The 23,069-nt window shown below is 39.4% G+C and overlaps 1 protein-coding gene across 2 annotated transcripts in view; it reads right to left on the minus strand.

The window, feature by feature from the left end:
* mtss1 (MTSS I-BAR domain containing 1) overlaps positions 1 to 23,069 on the minus strand; it is a 69,650-nt gene that overhangs the window by 11,802 nt on the left and 34,779 nt on the right. For both annotated transcript variants that reach the window (XM_038695706.1, XM_038695707.1), the window contains exons 4-10: positions 20,179 to 20,263; positions 18,189 to 18,280; positions 18,013 to 18,087; positions 4,751 to 4,908; positions 4,535 to 4,642; positions 3,967 to 4,064; positions 1,817 to 1,895 (exon numbers count right to left, since the gene is read on the minus strand). In XM_038695706.1, the coding sequence (XP_038551634.1) occupies positions 1,817 to 1,895; positions 3,967 to 4,064; positions 4,535 to 4,642; positions 4,751 to 4,908; positions 18,013 to 18,087; positions 18,189 to 18,280; positions 20,179 to 20,263 (695 nt within the window). The remainder of the gene's footprint in view (positions 1 to 1,816; positions 1,896 to 3,966; positions 4,065 to 4,534; positions 4,643 to 4,750; positions 4,909 to 18,012; positions 18,088 to 18,188; positions 18,281 to 20,178; positions 20,264 to 23,069) is intronic.

Genomic DNA, 23,069 nt, shown 5'->3' on the forward strand with positions numbered 1-23,069 from the left:
CTGATTAATGATTGATGAATGACTATTAAGAAGGTTGAACGCTAAAAAAGAAAAAAATCAGCTGCAAGTTTTACCAAAAATTTAAGAATCTACTAAATTTAGTTAGTCAAATTTTGTACTGAGAGATACATAATGTATCAGAAGAGTCAAAGAGAGAACACAACAGATTAATATTATAGATACAAACAGACATGACGCATTAAAAGATAAGGCAGAAAATATACCATAAATACACAAAGTCAGGCAAACACTTATTACTGTACATGTGACCACACACAAATGTACAATGTTGTGTTGAATAGGATCAAGAGTTTAAAATTAAGATTTTATGGGAGGAAACCAGAGCTGGATTAGAGATATATGAGGTTTAATCGGAGGAAATTGGAGAAAAATAAGGTGGAAACAAAGGCAAAGGGTATAAAATCAGTGCCAAGTGTGAGCTGATGGAAAACATGAGGAATAACACGGTAAAAGCAGCGGGAGATAATGTGAGATGGTCAGATTTAAACCGATGGAAGACAGACGGTTACAACACGGTAAAAACACAGGACGGTACTCGGGTTGGGAGGAATGTAATAGTTATAGTTTTTTCTCACAGTGGTCATATCCCTGCGGCTAACGCGGCGGCTCAGCGCAGGGTGGTGGCCATGGCCAGCGGCATAACTGTGGTGACCGCGGCTGCCCTGACGACCGAGGCGAGAGGGGGAGCTCCCTTCGCTGAGGGACCGCCCGGTTTCATCACAGCCAATCAGCAGATAGGGGGAGGAGCAGCGCTACACACAGGAGAGGGTTAGAGCTGTGTGTGGAGTTCTTCTCACGGTGAAAAGCTCTTATTTCGTGGATCCTCAAAGCCAACAGTGTAATTTTAAAGTGGAGGTGTTGGGTGCTGAGAGCTGGCAGAAGGGTCAGAGTGTGTGTGGGGTTGTGGGAGTGTTGTATGTGAGTGAAATGGGCCTTTAAGATATTAAACATGCCTAAACAGAATTAGCATTTTAGTGGAATTGAAGCTTAACAGCATACATTTATTTATTTTAGCTTGGCTTTATTAGATCATTCGTTAAGTATCACTGACGTACAGTACATGGCAAAAAGTATGTGATCACCTAAATGAACATGTTATTCCAAAAATCATGGCATTAATCTGCCACTGTAACAGCCTCAACTCTTCTGGTTTCATGTTTTCCACTAGATGTTGATCCTGGCTGCAGGGATTTGCTCCTATTCAACCACAAGAGCATCAGTAAGGTCCAACACTGATGTTACAAGGCCTGGCTTACAGTCAAAGGTGTTGGATGGGGATGAGATCACCTGGCTTTATGGGCATTGTCGTGTTGAAACAAGAAAGGAACTTCCACAAATTGTTGCCTTTAAGTTCAAAGCACGTTACTGTCGAAAATACTATTGCAAACTCTAGCTTTAAGATTTCAATTCACTGGAACTAAGAGCAAAACTGGGAAAGACAGCCCGAAACAAAAAGGTACACTCGAGGATGTGGTGTCCACATACTTTTGGCCTTATAGTGTATATCAAATGTATGCTTCAAGTTGAAACAACCAACAAACATGTAATGACATTTTATGAAACAAATAAAGTGTCATCAGAAAGTTCATCTAATGAATTTTCATACTTTTGATAGCAAAATAATCCTAAAAAAATAATAAATAATGCCCGGTTTTTATATGAGCAAAAAGTTAATAGACTACAGAATAAGTCTGGTGGGTGTGTGTGTGTGTGTGTGTGTGTGTGTGTGTGTGTGTGTGTGTGTGTGTGTGTGTGTGTGTGTGTGTGTGTGTGTGTGTGTGTGTGTGTGTGTTACCTGGATGTGTACTCCATCAACAGCACAGCTGATTGAGTCCAAGGAGGGAACGTGCCTCACTGATCCAGACTGGTAGTTACTAGAAAAACACACAAACCCTACATTTAAAAACACATAAAAACTTAACTGGAATGTCAAAATTAAATAATAAAGAACAACCTTTTAAAGAAGTTTGGTTGTAAAAAATAAATTGCTGCTCTTTTTCCACTGAACATAAAAGAGACTACAAATATTCTAAATTGCTTTTGAACCAAGTTTTGGCCGTTTAAAGTTGATCAGGTGATGCAACACCAAAACAGGCACCTTACATTGAGAAACAAACATGTTTTTCTACAAAAACAATTTTTTAATTTAACAAAAACATTATTTTATCATTTATAGGGCTGATCCCGAAAAGGTCAAGATTCGATGCTTTGATGGGTAGAGAAATGAAAGGAGGATCATACCATTTTTGCGATATGGGCGTGTTCAATGTCTGATTTTACATAGAACTACCGGGTTTTCTCCCAATAAATAAATATACAGCCTGATTATGATAAACATGTAATACTGTAAATAAAAATGTGAAAAGAAAAAAGCTTTTTATAATTATTTTTAAAGTGTGTGAAAAAATCGAAACCGTTACAGCCCCCCTCCAGTGTATTTTGACATTTCTACAATATTTCTTATTTCGGAGTCATTTCCTTACAATGTTGATTACCCTCATAGTTCGCCAAATATTTTTTGACAAATAGCTTAATTTTATGCTCAAAGTTGCAAAGGTTGCTTAGTTGTTAAGTAATGCCTCGTTAAAAAAAATGTCACGCCGTCACGCCTCGTTAAGTCATAGCATCAAACCGATAAACATCGTTGTGAGCTAACTAACCAATTTATCATGTAATTTACTTGGAACTTACAGTAGGTATGTCTCTCTGTGTCTGATTGTTGGTTTGTCTTTGTAGTTAGCCAAGTTAACTACCCTAAGTTGTAGTTAGCCAGGTGTAGTTAGCTAGCATAGTTATTCCAGAAAGTTAGCTAACAGAGGGTTCTTCATTTCATTTTTTTAGTTTCCTCCTCTTGGTTTAGTGTGCTGTTCATGTTCATTGAGGCATTTGTGCGTGCAGTGTTGGAGGACAGATGACAGGAAAGGCGTCGCACTTTCACCTGCCACCGTCTTATATGCAGTCTGCAACATGCATTTTACTGACAGCCGTTTTACCAATGCACCGGCGGAGGCGCCCACCAAACCCCCGCGGTAAAGAAAGTGCACTATAACATGTAGAGGGAGTTATCGTGTGCAGTGCATAACAGGACCATCGACTGTATGATACGATAACAGCTACTCCTGCCAGACAGTAAAGTGGAACAAACATTACAATGTAGTGATGTTAACACAGCATATCGTTAGCGAACACTCCAGCCGTTCAGTTTTTGGTTTTCATGGTAATATATTAAGTCCGACTATTAACCACACCCCCATTCTCTGTTTGAGAAAGAACGTTTTAAAACTGCATTTAAAACTGGCTGGAGGGGAGCGTGTATGTGTGTTTGGTCAGGCAGAGAGACAGAGCACCAGCTTCACCAGTGTTGTGCAGAGCTGTCATCACCTCACGGGACGTTCGGATCATTTATAAGGAACCACACAAATAACATTATATCGTTTTTCAATAGTACTTGAAATTGACCTGCGAGGAACCGCGACATGCATGCCGTTTTCCTGCCTGCAGCTTCTTAAGATTAAAGCGGAGCCACCGTGTGCCCCCCACCCCCTCACAAACATCCACATATGATTCGACGATCAGTCAACGATAGACAGCACTTGACAATTCTGATTCGACTATGTAAGTCCTTAGTCGGGGACAGCCCTAATAAGAGTTCTTTCTCATGTTTATTTACATTTTAATCTTACATTTCTCGTTACTGTTTACATTGGTACCGTTTTATTTTCGGCTTGTCAGTCTACCGTGAAGCACTTTGAATTGTACTAATCTGTTTACGGTACGACACAAAAAAAGTTGTTGATGTGATACAGTGTCGTTGTTTATTAACATGCAAACAGAGTAGTAAACTAAGAAGAAAGCAGCTGTACAGACTGACATTATTAGAAATGCTGTTAGCAGAAGTGCAGTATGTAGTAAACCAGTAACAGCTGTGGTTTGCGTGTGCGTTACCTGCTGATACTGCTCTTCCTGGACATAGTGTTACTGGGAGAAGCTGGAGGCGTCTGATAGGTATAGTTGAAATCTGAACCGTTCAGGTCCAAAATCACCTGAGAAAAGAAAAAATACAAAAAACACACAACAATTTTGGTGACTCTGTGTTTCTGGGTGTGCTGCTTTAGGATCAGCCAGTGTTCTTCACATGAAAAAAAACTATACTTTCTGATTTCCCTACCGAAGACTTTGATCTTTAAATATATAGTTTGATTTCTTAAAAGGCTCAGTCATTTCCTAAACAGCTGGTCACTGTAGATTTAAGAAAATGTCATTCAAACAGGACAAAATAGTGCATTTGTTTATTATTTTTAGCAGTGGATTAATACACGTCCCGCATTAGAGTCATAAACTACAGTGGGTGTTCGTGGTAATGAAGGAACATGTCACCAAGTGTTTGGACAACAATGGAGCTCTAAGGCACAGAAGAATATGCTAAAAATGTAACATTTGGCCTGAGGGTGGTGCTACAGGAAATGTCAGAGGTCAAGAAAAGCATAGGAGGGAGGGAGGAAGAGGAGGGTACCTGCTCGCTGGCTGGTGGGAGTTTATTGGGCTCAGCTGTCAGGTTGGTCAGATCTTCCAGAATGGTTTGCAGGTGGGTCACCTCACCCAGCATGTTGATCTCATGGTCCTACACATGCACACAAATGATTAATGTGGTTGTTCTAGATCAAAAGGCTTTACAGGCTGCCTCAGGCCTGTACTGGTGGACATGAATCATCACACACGCAGCACTGACCAGCACAGGCTTCAACATGCTGACGAAGCTGCAGTAGCGTGCTCTTTCTTCAATCAGCGCTCTGCACACGGCTCGCTTCTCCGTCTCCTCAAGGACGGCGTAACGCACGTTGACGTCCTGCAGCGCACTGTCCAGCTGGCCCCGGGCCTCTCCCTTTCCTACAGAAACACACACAGGAGGGGGAACTGATAAAGATCCAGGAATTAAAAGTACCTGTTCAGACTGTACACGTCAGTCTCTGTCACAACACAGACAAGTAGCATCAGATATCCAGCTGCCTCATCTTACTCTCCGTTATATAAAAATAAAGATTCAGATTTTATATGTATTTGATAAATAAGACTATTTCCTAAGATTGTTGTTTTATTCCTGTAATTGACAGCAAGTCATGCGGAACTTTAATAGGCTGGAAAGTTTAATATTTGAGCAGCTAACAAACAGAAAAAAGGATTAGTCAAGACTACAAAAGGACTTAATCTAAATAACAAGTAAGGGCCTCTAAACATAAAAGGAAGGAGACAATATGTCCAAAACTAAAATCTGTCTAAACCAATATGCTTTGAAATTTTAAAATTGATTAAAAAAAAAGTAATTCAAGAATTGTTTCCACAACTTATTGCTGAAACAGATACAGGTTTCTACTTTGTGATAATGAAATGTGACATTCATACCAGAATCATAGATGGTAAGAGTTTAAATCAGCAAAGAAGACAAAGAAACCCTCTAAAATAAATCTAATTGAAACCCCGACACCCTGATGATTGTACATCTGACATCGACAACAGTGTTAGATCAGAAACAAACACTACGAGGAGCAAACTGCGCACTCAGACTGTGATAACCAGATCCTACCAGCAGGGGGCAGCTCAACACTACAGTAAGGCAGCAAAAAGAGACAACACACACACAGTGCTGAGGGTCAGCTGTTTGTCACACATATGCTGCCTGACCTTATGATGATAATAATGCATTACATTTATATAGCACTTTATCATAGATACTCAAAGCGCTTATCGCTGAGTTTAAATGTGCAATATAAAATATACACTACAGTACATACTCAAAATCTGTCTGAGAATGTATCTAGATTAATTTGGCTGATCATGTGATCTATTGCATATTTATAGCTCATTCATTAACTTTGTGCCTGTAAAGAATCTGAGACACTGAGTAAACAGTGACATGTAGAGAGGGAAAGAATCTGAATTGAGAAAGAGACTGGGACAGAGATGGGACCCCTCTCTCTCTCTGATGTGATTTACTACATTGTTTACTGGACTCCACCAACGCGTCATGTGATCCGGACCAGCCTCATCGTATGATCCTAAAACCCAGTTCACTACTCCAAAAACCTCCAGTCTTTCTTAGACAGAAACCACTTTTACAAAGCCAACCAGAGGACGATTCTGGAGCCATCTCACTTGCAGATGGAAGACATTTCGTGGCTCTTTCATGACAGATTTAACACAAATCTCATCACTCAACACAAAGGTGCCAGTTACATGTTCAGATGTCATTCATTTTCAGTGTTTGGACCAAAAACTAGGGCTGAACGATTTTGGAAAATAATCTGATAGCATTTTTTTTTTACCAATACTGCGATTTAATATGAGATTAGTTTTTAAGTTCTTTACCTTCTGTATTATTCAAAATGGACAAACAGTAAATCAGTTTCTACTATGACCAACACAATATTAGATAGATTAAACATACACTGTTCATGTGATGCATGAATTATTATTATGAGCAATGGTGGAGAAGAAGTATCTAGTTTTAATAATATGAGAAAGATAATTTGAGTAAAGTCATGGCATTAAATAATATGATTAAATATCAGGTCGGCCTACCTACAGACGACAAGAAAAACACAGTTCACCACAGTGTATTATACAGTAAGCGCTCAATACAAAACCCACAGTTCAACCACCAATTAATGAGTCCTTATGTCAGTTCAGATCTCCTAGGAGTCCATCTTTCTATATCCCAGTAAGCAAACAAAAAATACTCAGTTTGAGGTTCAATTCAAAAGTTGGCCAATGAAAAAAAAAAAAAAATAACAAGCAATGCCTCTCATGTTTAATAGACAAGCTTAGAAATTCTCCAACAACACCGGAGTTCCCCGACCCCGCAGCCTCTGATGCTGGTGAGCAGCGCACTGGTAACTGTAACTCTGGACAGACTGGGCCTCTTTTGGACTTGTGGTTTAGTTTGAAACACCGTTTCACAGATATTTCCTGAACTGACTGGTGGCTGTGTGTGTGATGCAGTGCAGATCGCCACAATACGCTTACTTTACTACATGTCTTCTACTTCACTGAAAAGTCCATTATCAGTGTATGTGCACTGGAGGCTTCAAGTTTCCTAAGGGGAGCGCTGAGAAACTTTCTCTGTTCAACACGTGATAGTTTAAACTTCTTCTAGAGTCAAACTCTGCACATACATTATTCTATACAGAGAAGCTTAAAACATCTAAGACAAGTAACAATAAGCAAAAACAGAGCATAAGGTGATTTTACATTTAAAATCTCACAATTTTAACGCAATGACGACAACAATAATTCAGCGTTGTCAGGATCTCCTTTAGAATCTGACCGACTTGTCAAAGTGAAAATCCCTCTGAAAGAGCATTTGGACCAGAATGACCAGAGGATTATGTTACACTGTCAGCACAGGGTAACATCACTCAGTGCAACTGAAAAACATCTTTACAACATTGATAAAATGGATATTTGGCATCTGTATGTTGATGCTATACAGTTACACAAGATGTCACCACCTTAAACTCTCCTAAAACTCTCCATTTAGTTTATTCCACACTTCTCTTCTAACTACCATTGCCAGAGCATAAAACCATGCTAGTGGGTCTGAGGGGCTGCACTAATGTTAAATGCTGCTATGGCAAGATGCACATACAATAATAAAAATGCTAACATGCTGATGCTTAGCAGGTACAATGTTTAACATGTTTACCATCTTAATTGGGCATGTTGGCATGCTAACGTATACTAATAACCCCTAAACACCAAGTACAGCTGAGGCTGATGGGAATGTTGGTTTTGCAGGTTTAAACCAAAGTATTGGACAAACTGAAAATCCATCAAATAGTTGAGATAATTCAGTCTTTGCCATCCATAGAGCCAGACCATAATAAAACACATCAGATTTGCCTGGAAAGTAAATATGTCTCATTTCATCATGGAAAGGTAAAATAGAGATAAACCAGAATTGGTTGGTTTTCAGCTTGATCAGCCATGACCGGTGACCAGAGCCAGTCAGTCTCATATATACAATTCTGAATGCTGCGCTGCACGGCACAACTACTAACCAACTATTGTCACAGACAAACATGCTAAAACATGTCATTGCTGTGGAAGTTTCTAATACCTGTAAGGCCCAAATAAGCAGTGTATCCCTGCACTTTACTTGTGCAGACAGCCCAGGTATATTAACAGTTGCCTAAGCAGGCTATATTTGGCAACCCCTTTTAGCACTTTGCAGAGAAACAGAGAGAGAGATGTTATCTGGTATTACCTTAGAAGATTTGGACACGGTGTACGGACCAGGTAAAGTAACACTGAACACACCTATCTTGGTGCCAAGATCATTCTGTACCATAGCGGTTTTGATCGTTATAGAACGCTAATCTAAATCAAATAAAATATACAGTATTCTGAAACCTGATGCAGTTTTGGAGAAAATATAAAAGTTATTTAATAGTTGATGTTTTATTATGAACATACAATTGAATGGACTCCAGGAAGGAATAGTCATTCTGTTGGTGCTAATGGGGATCCTAATAAAGCTTTAAAAATGTTTGTATACTGTCAATTATAGTGTGGAGAGACAGAAGTTGGAATGTGCAGGTCAGACTTTAAGATATATTTATAAACCGACCAAGAAAACTGCAATCGGAGAATCTCTGAAGTAAAACTGAACTATCTGAATATCAGCACAAAACAATCAGCAGCTGAATTAATCAGACTCTTTTCTAAATGACAGGAATCATGTATTCGAGCCATGTGGAGAGACAGTGACAGTGAGTTGAACAGTGTGGTACAGTGTTGATCTGGCCTGAGCCTGGTGGGTTCAGATCTGCAGGTAGAGAAGACAGATAGAGCTCTGACCTGCAGACCACCCAGCTGTGGAAACACGCCGCCTGTGGAAACACGCCTAAAAATAAGCGCAGGACTGACTGGCGAGCTCCACCAACAGGGAGGAGTTTCACAGCACTGCAACTTCTATCATGGTTTCATATTCAGGGCTTCATTTACATTTAATTGGGTCCTTGGGTACTTCCACTTTATGTTAATATTGTACTTTTAGTAGAGTAACTGCCCAAACACATATATTAATTAAAATCAGCTCCCTCTTGATCAGCTACAACATTAAAATGTTGCCAACATGATGATCAGAAATAACCATCAAATCATACAACAGTGATAGGGGCCATTCTGCTGCATTATGAGTGCATTGACTTTTGAATGCAGTACTTTTACATTGGAGTATTGTGACTTCTACTTCAGCAAAGAATCTAAATCCATCACCGTTTCCCACTGGCACAAGAGAACAGCGTGATTGTTTTGGTTGAAACATTACAACCATCCTGATCACAAGCAAAGTCTCAGGAGCTGATCTCAGGGCGTATCTGTTCACATGATTTCAGTTGAATCGTTCTTCTCCAATTTTGAGATATTTTTCTAATTTCTAAATATGGTAAAAACAAAACCTCTTTCCAACTACAATAGAGAGAGAGAGGCAGAAAAACAGAGACACAGACAGTAAATCCTCTGGAAAACAGTGAGAAGCAGTTTCCAAGGCCAAACACACACACTGCAGACTTTGTGCCCTAAAGCTCAACCTAAACACGACCTGTTCACTCAGGTGTGTGTGGGAGCATGGAGAGGATGATAATTTCCACGCTGTTAATAGAAGCTCAATGTCGGGTGCTGTTAGTCCGCCTGACGTCTGTGGAAACACAGACAGGCAGCGTGTTTCTACAAGGCCCTGGCTCGCCACCCACAAAAACACAAAGACCCGAACTCAGAAGCTCCGTTCTGCACTGAGTCAACTCATTCTCCTCTGTTCAAAAGGTGAAACACAGTTCAGACCAAGCTTCTTCTCATCAGCTGAGAAATATACTGCAGTAACACCTCATGTTTGTTTCAAAACAGGTTACGAGTTCGTTTAATTATCACTCTCCGACTCTGACAAAGAGATCATGTAGTGGGTAAAACATCTGATGGGTATCTGGTATTTTTCTCAAAGCGGTGATTTGTCTGACTTGGCAGTTAATATTAGGAGTGACTGAAAAGCTAACAAACGTGATGCCTCACATTAGCCAAAGTCTAAGTAACTTAATCCTAATTTAATTCTATTTAAATCAGACACATGTAACCTGACAATTATTGTGAGAGGCACTTATCTCATCGCTGTTGCTCTGGACTACACCTCCCAGAGATGATCTGTCAATCAAACAATGTGACCAGGACGACTGTGACGTCTTCCATCTTCTGCTTTCCACTGATGAAGCTTGAGTGTCTTCACATGCAACTTTTTGTTATATATGTCCATTTAACCCTGGCGGCTCGCTACTCATGCTAATTACACAGGTCTCCCTCTTTTGTTTATTCAAACTGAGAACTTGAAGTCAAGGTCTGATTCACATTGTATGCTTGTCAACAAATGTCCATGAAACAAACAAAAAGTGAACTTCCTACAAAGTATTATGTGTGTATTCAAAGCCTGATATTACTACTCTGTGCCAAAATAGTCCCTACAAACGCAAAATTTTTTATAGCTGTTTTGTGAATGTTATTTAAAAATAAAACTCTACATTTGTGAGCTGGTTTTTAAAGGTTTATTCACAGCTGAGAAGTCAGAATATACTTAGAGATAGACTGACAACACACTGCTGGTTTTGAGATCATCACAGAGCGACTGCATTTGACTTGAGGCACAAAGAGTAGAACAGTTAAAACCCCTCAGTACCTCATTAGTTGCAGTCTTTAGCCATGAAACAAGTTGTTAGCATTCCTCACCCACACTACTAGCTGTTAGCCTCAGGCTGGGATAAATGAGGAATCACCAACAGTGATAACAAGCTGCTCAGAGAGATTATTCTGAGAGATTATGTGTTGGTCGGTGGGTATTTCCGTCTAAAGCTCCTACAGATGCTTCAGATGATGACCGCAGTCTTCTTCAGCATGTGGTCTCAGAGGGAATCTAACACTCACCCAGTTCATGTTGTGTTCATACACACAACTACAGGGGTTAGACAGAGGTTAGGAAGTTACCTGATCTGCTCCACTATACTTTTTTTCCAATTATTCAATGTAGTTTGAACAATTATTCTTAAGTTAAATAGAACACAATTGATACCTATTCTTGTCTTGAGGTAAATAAACTATACATTTTGAACATAATTAGCACAAATATGCTGAATATATATATAAATAAATGTATTATTGCTAATAAATGATGTTCACCTGGGTTTCAGGGAGAGTTTTGGTCTAAATGTTTGTCCACACACAGACAGGAAAACACACCTGTCAGATAATACATAATTCATAGAAGTTTGGCTGATTTTAACAATATTAAAAATCCTAATTGCTGACACAAAAATGCAGATTTATATAGAAAATATGACATTTAGGGATGTTTGTAATGAAACAACTGCTGCGGTGATATTTAATGTGCTTTCTTCTGATTCCTGCAATTTACAGAATATTTTTAATCATGATGACTAATTTTCCCAAATAGCAGAGCTCTCAGTGCGACAGTCTAAATTTAAGCTGCTTTCAAAGCCTTATTCATTCAACAGTGTAGATCATCTGCGTCACACACTCATAATGTCATAAATGTCAGACAGGTGGTTATGTACTTTAGTTCAGGTAATAAATGGGTTTCTGTGGAAACAGGTCAAGCCGTGCAAAAAACGCAGAGAATGAGAAACATGAGAACATTTGACCCATTTCACCTCCTTTAACCTCTTCCCTTCACCTCTCTCCACCTCACACTTCTGTCTTTCGTCCTCCTGCAAAAAATTCTTTTCATCTTTCAGCTGCTCTACTTATCTTAACCTTCTTCTACAATAACTTTTTACCCTCTTCTCTTTTCTTCTTCTCGTCTTCGCTCGACTTCTTCCAAACTTTCTTTCTCAACATCTTTGTCCTTCAAATTCTCTATTTTGAGAGAAGAAAAGTTCTGTCACTCAACTTCTCCTCGTCGTACTTTCACTCTTCCTTGTTCAACATCCTCAACCCCTTTCTTCCTATCGACTACATTCCCTTATTCCTCTCCTGTTTGTTTCATGTTTCTCTCCACTTAAGGGCCATACATCTCTTCCCTCGATCACCCCCCTCCCCCTTTTTTTAAACAACCACTTGAGAAAAAGATAATCACATCACCACCCATCCCTTCTTTAACCTCCTTATTCTTTCCTTTTTTCCCTATGCTTGGTGTTGGGGTTTCCCTTTATATCTCATTTTGTCTCATACATATAAAAAACTCTCCTCTTCTCACTCAATCTTTCTCCTCGTATCTTTCTAACCACAGTAACCGCTGTGGAGTCATGGAGAGGATGACTTCAACCCCTCCCTCCATCCTCGTCTTGTCATCCTCCTCCTCTCTGTGAAGCCACATGGAGAAGGTTTGCAAAGTGAAAAAGCCCAAAGTCCAGCCCAAAGGGAGTTCCCATCTCCCACAAAAAACTCTGAACTGCTTGAACAGCTTGTTTGTAGTCTAGCCGTGGACTACATAGGGATGAAAGCTAAATGCGCCTCATATAACGCTCGCCAAACAGCTAGTCCGACATGCCCTCAAAAACACCAGAGGAAAAACACTGAGCTGCAGCACACACCTCTCCTCTCCCTTCCAAGCAGTCAATGGACAAAGTTGTTACTGTGATGTAGAGACAGAGCTCAGTTAAACGTTATGGATGAAATATATATTTGTTACAGATTAATAAGTCACCACTCTGAAACTCTTGCTCCAGTCTATGTTGCCAAGCTGGTCAGCAACATGTACAGCTGAAACAAAGCCATTTACCGGTTTCTCGCTGACCCGCCCTTCTCTGCTTCTGATTGGCTAGTAGTCCTTAACTAGGAACAGCGCATGTGCAACTCCCAACAAAGATCATGTAGAGACAAGATGTATCACTCCAAAGCTAAAACGAAGCTTTCAACACGGGGTAAAAAGAGGAGCTGCAGCAATGTGCAGTATGACAAAAATATGGTGTTTTTGGAAAATTAAACCATGTAAACCTGTTCTGGAACAACCCCTGATTAAGATTTTGAACTTGAAAATGAGCAAAATACCACTTCTTTAACAGTAGAGCAACCTTTTGAGTTTTAGTTGATTTAGGCCCCAGTGTTCATTGCAGGAATGGTTATTTGTCTTTTTCCAGAGAATCAGGTACAACTACTAATACTACTACCACCTAGTAATCTAGTGGTATGTAGTGTTTGGTGTAAACCATCATATTTACAGTGAAGATGGAGTTTTCAATGTTTGCAGGCAAAAAAAAGATGCTGTTACATTATTATAAACATTAGAATAGAAGACTGCATGGCTCTTTGACTTTATAATGACACGGGTAAAGATTAATGGATCAAGTAATAGCGGGGGGAAATAAAGTCTACATAAATATACAACAACTTCAATAACAAGTAAACCTATATATAACACCAATGGAAAAGGCTCACCAGTGTCTACATTTCCTGCGGTTACCTCACTCCAACTACTCTCACCACTTTCTATAAGGGTACCATAGCGAGCATTTTAACCAGTAGCATCTCTCTCTAGCATGAGAGCTCAAACACCTCAGACAAAAAGGCCCCGAGGAGAGTAGTGAGGTCAGCAGAAAGGACAATTGGGGACACACTGACACCTATTGAGGATCTGGCCCAAAAGGGTCTACTGACCAAAGTCACTAGCCTCCTGAGTGACTGCACTCACCCTTGTCACAGCCTGTTCTCCCTCTTGCCTTGAGGCAGGAGATACCACAGCCTACGTTGCAGAACTGCAAACAGACCAGAACACAACAACGCACCAACACACAACTGTGCTTTATCATGCAAATGTGCAATATTATTTATTTATTTATGCAAGTCATATACATCACAAGTGTGTGTGTACAGGGAGGCTGATGTTATCTGGTATCTATATATATATTTTCTTGGAGTTCTATTTTATTTAGTACCGTGTTTTTTACCTGTATGTTTAAGACATGCTGTAATTTCGTTCATGCTTCACATATTTTTGGGTTTTACTGAATGACAATAAAAGGAATCTTATTGAACACAAGGGTGACGGGAATTATAGATTGCTAAGCAGAACATGTCATAATCATTTCTGATTATTGTATTGAATATATTTTATTAAAGCTCCTATGTGTATAATTTGCATGTGGCTGTAGCATCTTTTAAGTGTTTGCAGTGTATGTGCAGCCTTCAGTCCATTCGTCTCAGCGACTATATGGCAGTGTTAACATTAGGGTTAGGATGCAAAAGTCTTTTTTGAATTTATATCATGTGTTATTTGTCATGAATTCAAATTATGTTATTTGAAAAAGTAACAGCGTGTGTGACAAATGGAAAAACCAATAGCACCTTTATGTCTTGGTTTCTATTACCTTGACTCTCCTCCCATCACGCCTCTCTCTCTTTCTAAACATTTGGAGATTCCCTATCTGAAGTGGTTACGCACCACATAATGACAGAGCACACACACAATCACATGAAATGATTAGCGATGGAACAGATGTTTACGGTTATGAGGTTTTTCATTTTCATTCAAACTCTACTACACTATATATGTTTTTGCAACAGTCCAACAAAAGGAGAATGAACTCAAGTGAACTGAGAAAAGAGCTTGGAGATTCAGATACCACAAGACAACAAAAAGTTAATAAACAGTCACCAGCTGATAAAAATGGGCTTTCAGTGAGGGAAGTTTTCTTTAACCAGCTACAGCAGTTTGGTCCTTCTGTCTGTCCTTAGTTATTATATGGTGTCTACACACAGCAGTGTACAGCAGGGATAATTACAATGTGAAGCCTCGATTGGTGAGTGTACAGAAACAGTTTTGGTACACTGCGGAGGAAAAAGTAGTCTTCTTATAGGCGCGTGTGTGTGTGTGTGTGTGTGTGTGTGTGTGTGTGTGTGTGTGTGTGTGGTGTCAATTTTGTGGTGACAACATGTAGAGCTGTGGATGTGTCGCTGTCTTTGCATTTCTTTTGCTTACTTGTTGTCTCTGAGTTTTACAGTCCTTGTAGATGGTGGACATATAATCAGAACATTCTTTGATTTGAATATTTCTGGGTTTTTTTACAACCTCTGTATTTATCTTAAGTTGTCTGAGTAGTAATACTCACTAAGATAACAGCTGGGAACAGGTTAGAACCTAATAAGACTGTAAAATGATTACTCCAAAAGTCCAATGTAAACATCCATTACAGTTTACAGATCCACCTAATGCTTCAACTTTTACCTACAAATAAAGTCGTTTAGATTACCTCAATCTGTGGATCAGATTGTCTAACTGTTTGTTTATTGACCTATCAGCATCGTTTTACTTTTCACACACAGTTAAAGGAAACTTCTTCCACATAACAGCAGACGCTACAACTGCCATTCACATTTCAGTCCATTTATTGAGTACAGTGTTTTCATCCAACATCCAAGTTGCAAAAAAACTTTTCCATACGCTTTTTTTTTTTAACGTTTAAATGCCTTAAAACTGTTCTGGTTAGTTTGTGCTAAAAAGTTGTGATGACTGAAGTGAGAGAAAAAAAAAAGACAGTAAAAGGGTCAGAAAGAGAAAAAATGAGGCACGTAGCAGAAAACATGTTCAGAGATGTTAAACCCACATCAGACATCCCTCTGTTTACCATGGGCGGGCCTGCACTGAGACTGTGTGTCTGTCTGTGTGTGTGTGTGTGATACGTGTACGGACTATTTCAGTGTCTGCACATTTGCGTATTGGATTTGTCGAGAGGGAGGACTGAAGAGGATATTTGTGTAAAGCCCTCAAAGTTTCATTTTGATTGTGGGGTGTGTGTATTTATGCATGCATGTGTGTCTCTGCACGCGTTTGGGCGTTTCCGTTCTATTTCTACCATATATGGCCATCTGCAGTCTTTATCGAGGTGAGGCCAGGTGCAACCATGGCAACCACTGGGCATGTCGCTTTGATGGAGGGGAAAGGTGTGGCCCAGGTGCCTGCCAAGAGTGCAACAGACTTCACTACAGGCCTCACAGCACAGAAGCTGCTCAGACGGTCTGAATTCAGTAATGAATCATCAAAGATAAAGAGAAATACTCAGATATCAGCATCTTCAATTCATATTTCAGTTCCACAATTAAAAAACAACAGATAATTTGAGTATATTAACATAAAATAGTGACACCTTGAACAAGACAACCATCTGAAACCTCTTCAAATAATAGCAGTGGGACAAACTCATTGTTTTACAAGTCATTAGCCTCAAGCGTTTGCTATGAACTCAAGAGTTAAGTCCCAAAGCACGACAGGTTGAGCAGAGTTTAAAAAGGTCTTAGCGAGCTCCAAAATGATCAGAATTGGGGGGGGGGGCAGAATTTCAAATCCTCTCCGAATGTGTTCAAAAGCAATTCATCAGTTGAGCAAGCAGAATATAAACTTAAATACGAATTCTTTGGCCTCCAGCAGTCACCCCTTCTCCCATCCACAGCCGCAATATTTTACACATGAAGCTGGCGCTGGATTTATTAACCAGGTGCTACGTTGGTTTTGACTGCACCTGAACGCTCCGCTTCCAAGCTAGAGCTAATGGGAGAGATGACTTCCTGTTATTTCTCACAATATAAAAGCCATTGTGATAATTGTTCTGGCAACACTGTGGGTAACTAGGTCAAATTCATCATCATCATTGTCCTCCAGGATGGGTGACTCATGGCCATTGCTTAAAGTTTCTGGGCTTTAATTTGTTTGTGCTTGCAGTAGGTCAGTACTACATTTTACTTTTTGGCATCCCAGGACTTTTTTTGGTGTACTCTCCTCTACCCTCTCCATATCAGGTTCTCTGGGCTCTATGTGACGCTCACCTGTTCCAGTTCTCTCCTGGTGGTTGAGGTGAGTCCCCCCCCCACTTCACTGTGAAGCACTTTCCATGTTTCCATGATAAAGCGCTATATAAATGTAATGTATTATTATTATTGTTATTTTAATGTATAAAACAATTCACAAAAATTAAACCGCCGTTTTGGCAAACTGGAATTATTATTGTACTAGTTTTAAGCTATATAGCAGCCTATACTATAATCTTATAATGAATACACTAACATTAGCCCTAATCGAGCCTTAACCACAGAGGTGTGATATCAGAAAACAGTTTATTTGTGAATCAGCTAAACTGTTTAATCTCAACTGATAAACTGTTTAAATGTTACAAATACTCTATAAACTATCTGTAGGCAGACAATCTGTACTGACAAACATGTGATTGGCTTTTGGGGTATTGATTTAAGGTATATCTGTCATCAGGTCTTCTTTCCCATCCTGTTATCTGTTGTTATCTGTCAACCCCATTGTTTGATCACTTTGTTATACTAACCCTGAATTTGACAAAACCTCTACTGGAGCAGGGATGTTAAAGACTCTGAAATCCGGAAGTAAAAAAAAATAAAGTAGAATATTTAACACTAATCGGATAAAAATAATCTGTAACATTACTCTTTTTTTTTTAATTATACTGGCAGGGTAAGCTTAGGTTTTGATCTCCAATGTGCCAAATGGGATCCGTAAAAAAACAAAGTCAAACAGAAAGAATTTACCTACTTTTCTGGCTTAAACACAAGACCACATAAAACATGGATGTGGCAGTTGTGCTGGCAAAGAAACATGTTTCTGAGGGATTATTTCTTCCCTCTGGGTGTCAGGTGACTGGCAGGAGGCAGATTATAACATAACACAGCGGAGATCTGAAAACACTTATCTCAGCACAATGAGGGCAGGATCAAAACAGACTCCTCGCGTTTACTGTAGAGGATTATCTCACTCTGTGAAAGATGGTTTAAATATCCAGCAGGTGGCTTCTTCTTCTTCTTCCGACGTAAACACGCTTTGCTCCACTCATGCCATTCTTTACCTTCTTTTTGCTTTGGACTGCGTGATAACATAACTTCACAGACAATTTTATTGTTGCAGTGTTCATTTCAGTGCTGCTGAAAACCTGCTGGTTGTGAGATGAAGATGATGTTGGAGCTGACCAGCGCCCTTCTTACCTTTCTTCACCTTCTTCTGCAGTTTGATGGTGTCTGACGATTTCTTCTTGATGTCAGCTCTGGCCTTCTTGTACTCTAAAAAAACAAATAAGAATATGCCAGCAGTGAAGGATGGTTTGTGTCTGTTCAGAGGTGTGTGTGTGTGTGTGTGTGTGTGTGTGAGCATGTTAGCATACCTTTAGCATGGTCTTTGTCCAGCTGACTGGCCACTTTTTTCCACTCCTCCATCTTCAACTCCAATGGTGTGATAAGACTTTCTGAGAGAGCTCTGAGAGAAAAAGATTAAAAGTCTCACTCAATCGCTGCGTTCAACTCTATCATGTGGGTGGGGTAGGAATAATTTTTTTTTTTACTATTTATTTTCCCATTTTAAATTTTTCAAATTCACTAATTTAGTTTATTCATGTTAGAAAACAGTAAAAACTGCAAGTCCTAATGTCCCAATTTTGTCGAATCTGACATCTTTAAATGTCTTGTTTAGTCCGACTGATTAAAGTAAACTGAAAAGATATTAAATTCACAATCATATAAAAACAGAAGTAGCAAATCCTCTCATCTGAGAGCTGAAAGAAGAGAATGTTTGACTTTTCTGCTTAATAAAATGACCTGAACAATTAATTGATTAACAAAAAAGTGTCATAAATAATTCATCGGCTAATCAATGCAGCTTATACCAAGACAGGTTTTTCTTTAAAACTGGGTCTTGTAGTTTTGATCATCAGCAATGGCAACATTAGATGCTTTTACACACTAGTTTCACTGCTGATATGTGGAAGCACCAAACACAGCTTTACAAGTACGAGAAGTGAAGCAACACAAGCAGTCATGATAAGAAATGTTTTGTACATCTTAGTCCATATGTCCCTGTTTAACACATCAAATATAAATCAATTCTTAGAAAGTCAACAGACAATTGCACAATACGTGTGTGTGTGTGGGTAATAACCTGAACATGCATTTAGCTTTTCATTTCCAAATCAGTAACGTATGTTTATCATCCCCTCCAACATTTCTATGAACCTTAATCTTAAAGAGATTTATTTGTCCACTTGCGGGCAGCGGCAACAAGTTATGATAGTTTTTTAAGTTGATATCACAGTACAACACATTGTGAAATCCTCTGCATTTAACCCATCAGCCACTGGACCAACTGCAGTTCTAAGCCAGCGTCTTGGAGGAAACACAGGGAGACTCCACACAGACATTTCCAAACCGGAAACAAACCCAGGACCTTCTTGCTGTGAGGCGTCGGAGCTAACAAATGAGCCACTGAAGTTGCAGTTACAGAGCAACATTATAATTCATTTGGAGTCGTGATTGTGTTACCTGATGGATCTAAGTCCAACACTCGTTCTTTTAGCTCTTGTTTCTTTGGTCTTTACCAAGTGGCAACCTCCAGGTCTGAAAAGTGAAGCCAATGCTTCAGTGCCTAAAACCTGCACCCTTTCTAATGGCCAGCAGGGGGCGACTCCACAGGCTACAAAAAGAAGTCCGATTGCATTAGAGTCTATAAGAAAATTACCATACTTCTCAATTGATTCATATCCTCAGCAAATACTTTCCTAATGAGTCTATGGGTCCATGGTCCCATTTAGAGTAAAATAGATGATAAAGCAGGGTATGCTTTAGGGCGTGGCAACCTTGTGATTACCAAGTCGTTACCACAGCAACCTGTCAATCAGGATAGAGGTGACTCTTATGCGCTGCATGGTGTACATTTAAGAAGTGCAATTAAATAAGCTTTTTCAACTGCGCTAAATTTATCTAGCCTGTCTGTGTGTGTGAATGTTGTCTGTGTTTTCGGTTCATAAAAGTTAACTGTTAAAGTTAAAAGCTTTACGTTGTGTGTGTGCGTGCATCATCTGACAGCTTCTCTAATCAAATCAGACAGTTATGACAGAGAAACGGCTGTTGGGTTGCAACAGTGACAGTAATGACGGGTGAAATCAGGACAAGCAACTCCTGCTCTCTCTAACACACGCGCTTTTCTGGCTGTCAGGCGTATGAGCATTATGTCAGTTCAGAGAAATTAGCATCTAGTTCCCATACTGTCAGAAGTAGTTGCCAGCACACCATCATTCATACCTTCACATGTCCTCCCACCTGTCATCCCTCCCTAGTAAATAACACATGCGATGCTACAGTGTGCGTGTGCATGTGTCTTACGTGGTGAACAGTTTGAGTTTGGACTCAATGCTGCGGTGTCTCATACACATCCTGGTTAGTGCTGAGCCGATGTCTTTGGTGGCACCTGGAAAACAAAAACAACCCCACAACAATCAGATGAGTTTTATTTTGAAAAATAAACTGATGTTTCAAAATAAAGCTCTGTTTGGAGCAATGATACTACAAAATAAAATGCCAGCTGATGACATAACACGCTTTAGCACATGTATTTGTCTTTAAGAGGCTGGGTAAACATAACTTTAATTTTACATTATAATAGAAACTGTTCACACTGTAAGGAAACAGTAAGCATGGGGCTACTTCTCATTCACTTTAAGCGATGAGACTACAACCAGCGTGTATCTTATGAGTGCTGTAGTGTGCGTGTGTGTCATTTTGTTAATAAATTATTTAAGAAAGAGACCAGCTCTTTTCACAATCAGCCGCTGTTAATTCGATGGAACAATATTAAGTTTCTCTCACACACAGTTTTATTTCCAGCAGTCCACTCGGAGAATATTAATGCCACTACTACTACTGTTAAAGCCAAACTAGGTCAGAGGTAGGGCTGGACTTTTCCTTTCTCATACTGGCTCACTTCTGATTAGTTTGTCCCATTTAATCACAGTATGACTAAAGATACTACACTCCTGGTCAGACAGTCATTTGCTGGGAAAATTTTTGTCTGTGAGATATTTATAGTCCAGTCGAAGTAGGAAGCAGTAATAAGATGATTTACAGGCTAATAGGAACTATGGATGTGTTATTAAACAATTAATGTAACGGAATACGGTTCATATAAAGTTGTTGCCAACTTTCATTTATTCAGATTTGTGCAACATTTGGAAGGAAACATGAATGTTGACAGAAGGATAACTCCCACAGTGGGAACCTCTTTCTTCTCTCACAAACACACACAATAATCACTTCTATGTATGTATCGTGTAGTACTGTTTACATATTTACATGCGAAATGTGTCATTTACAGGTAAATCTAACATAATAATCAAAACATTTTAGCGTCTTTGAGAGAAATAAACAGACTTTTACTTTTAAGATATGAGAAAATAGAATTTTATTTATCCCCAGAGTGAAATGCTGTGAGACAAAGTAGTGCAAATAAACAAATTAACAAAATGTGAGAACAAAAGATCAGCAAGATGAAAAAAACAAATGTACACAATGCAAGTCATTTTACCAGAGAGTATTAAAGGGTAGCTTGGAATGAATGAAAGATTATATTTTGATGCAGAAATGTCAATCATTTGAAATCATGTAGAGAAATACAATATATTGATGTATATACATAGATAAAGTTTTTATTATTGCATCATAGCCCTCTGAATCCGAATCTAATCGTGAGGAGCCTAGAGATTCATGAATACAAATATGAACTGTAAAGTGCAAATCCAAAATATACACAGAAAGGATCACAAATAAGTATGAGAAGTGGAAGATAGCATAAATAATTTGTACATTTATCTGTGTATGTAAATTGTGTGTCAGTGCTTTTATGCTGCCTGCATCATGCTGGCTTGTTAACGATGTATCCTATCAAACGATCAAAACCAAATTCTGCACTCCTGAGTTCACCGTTGCTTTACCAGGTCAATATCCACATATTGGCGTCTTGTTACCAGTGTTGGGCAGTAACGTGTTACTCAGTAGCGCGTTACTGCAATAATATTACTTTTCCCATTAACTAGCAATGTAACATTACTATTTCCAAAACAGTAATATCATTACAGTAACTTACAAATCCAAGCAATGCTCAGATACAGCGTCTGTGAACGCACCACCCTTGACATGAATGTGGGACTGTGCTGCAGGTCAGCGGCACCGGACCTTATGTTGTTCAAGTCATCTGTTAGCCAGAGAGCTACAAGGACAAATGGAGAACAAGCTAGAGAGGTGTTATTTTGACAGCTGTAAGTAACGTTACTGCCATTATTGTGTGACAGTCGAAGATACAAAGAACACTGTCGTCGGGAATCAGGAGCGCCTGCTTTGTTTGGGGGGTGTTGTAGTAAAGTAATATAGTAACGTAAGCATCACCCAGCAATAAGTAAAATAATATTAACTAGTAACTTATTACAATTTCTGAGCCACTTGCCCAACACTGCTTTTAACATAATACCAACTTTTTTATCAAGTGAAATCTATGTGGGAAACATATGCCTTTATAAGACAACCACTGACTCAACCACTGACTCCACCCCCCCCCCATCGTCCGATGCCAATTTTGCTATCGGATATATTTTGCTATCGGATATCGCCCACTTAAACTAACTAATTAGCAGATTAACCAATAAATCTTTAGTTGGAGTCCTAGACTGGAAATTATTAATATGATTACCACAGAGTGACATTTCATTTTATCCACATCACTCTGTTCCATCACAGAATCGAGCTAAGTGACAAAGCAGATTTACACTGAAGAGTCTAAAGTGTGCGAGTTCACACTGACTGAGATCACATTTGAATATCTAAATCTGAGAGTTGCACAGAGAGGAAACGGGCAGTCTCTCTCTCTCGCACGCACGCACGCAGGCTGCAACGCTGAGTCACTGCTGAGTTATGTAAAATAAAGAACAATCGCAGAGAAAGCTCAGGTGTTGTTCACTAACAGGAAATGAAGCTGGACTGACACAAGTTTGAAGCACTCCATCCCTCCCTCCTCCTCTATGTATTTAAGCAGCAGCTCTCCTCCTTTTTCTCTCCATTCCTTTGTTCCCACAAACTTAAAGTCTGGCCTCCATCCACCACTATCCATCCTCTCTTCAATCTCTCATTCCTGTTTCTTATCCATCTTTCCTTCATTGTCCTGCATCTGTACCTCTGCCTCTCTCTCCCTCTCCATCCTCCCCTGTTATGCCATGACTGCTCAGAAA

This window comes from Micropterus salmoides, unplaced genomic scaffold, assembly GCF_014851395.1.
Source record: "Micropterus salmoides isolate LMB-PRFRI ecotype aquatic unplaced genomic scaffold, ASM1485139v1 Ms_hic_scaffold_4, whole genome shotgun sequence".
NCBI lineage: Eukaryota > Metazoa > Chordata > Actinopteri > Centrarchiformes > Centrarchidae > Micropterus > Micropterus salmoides.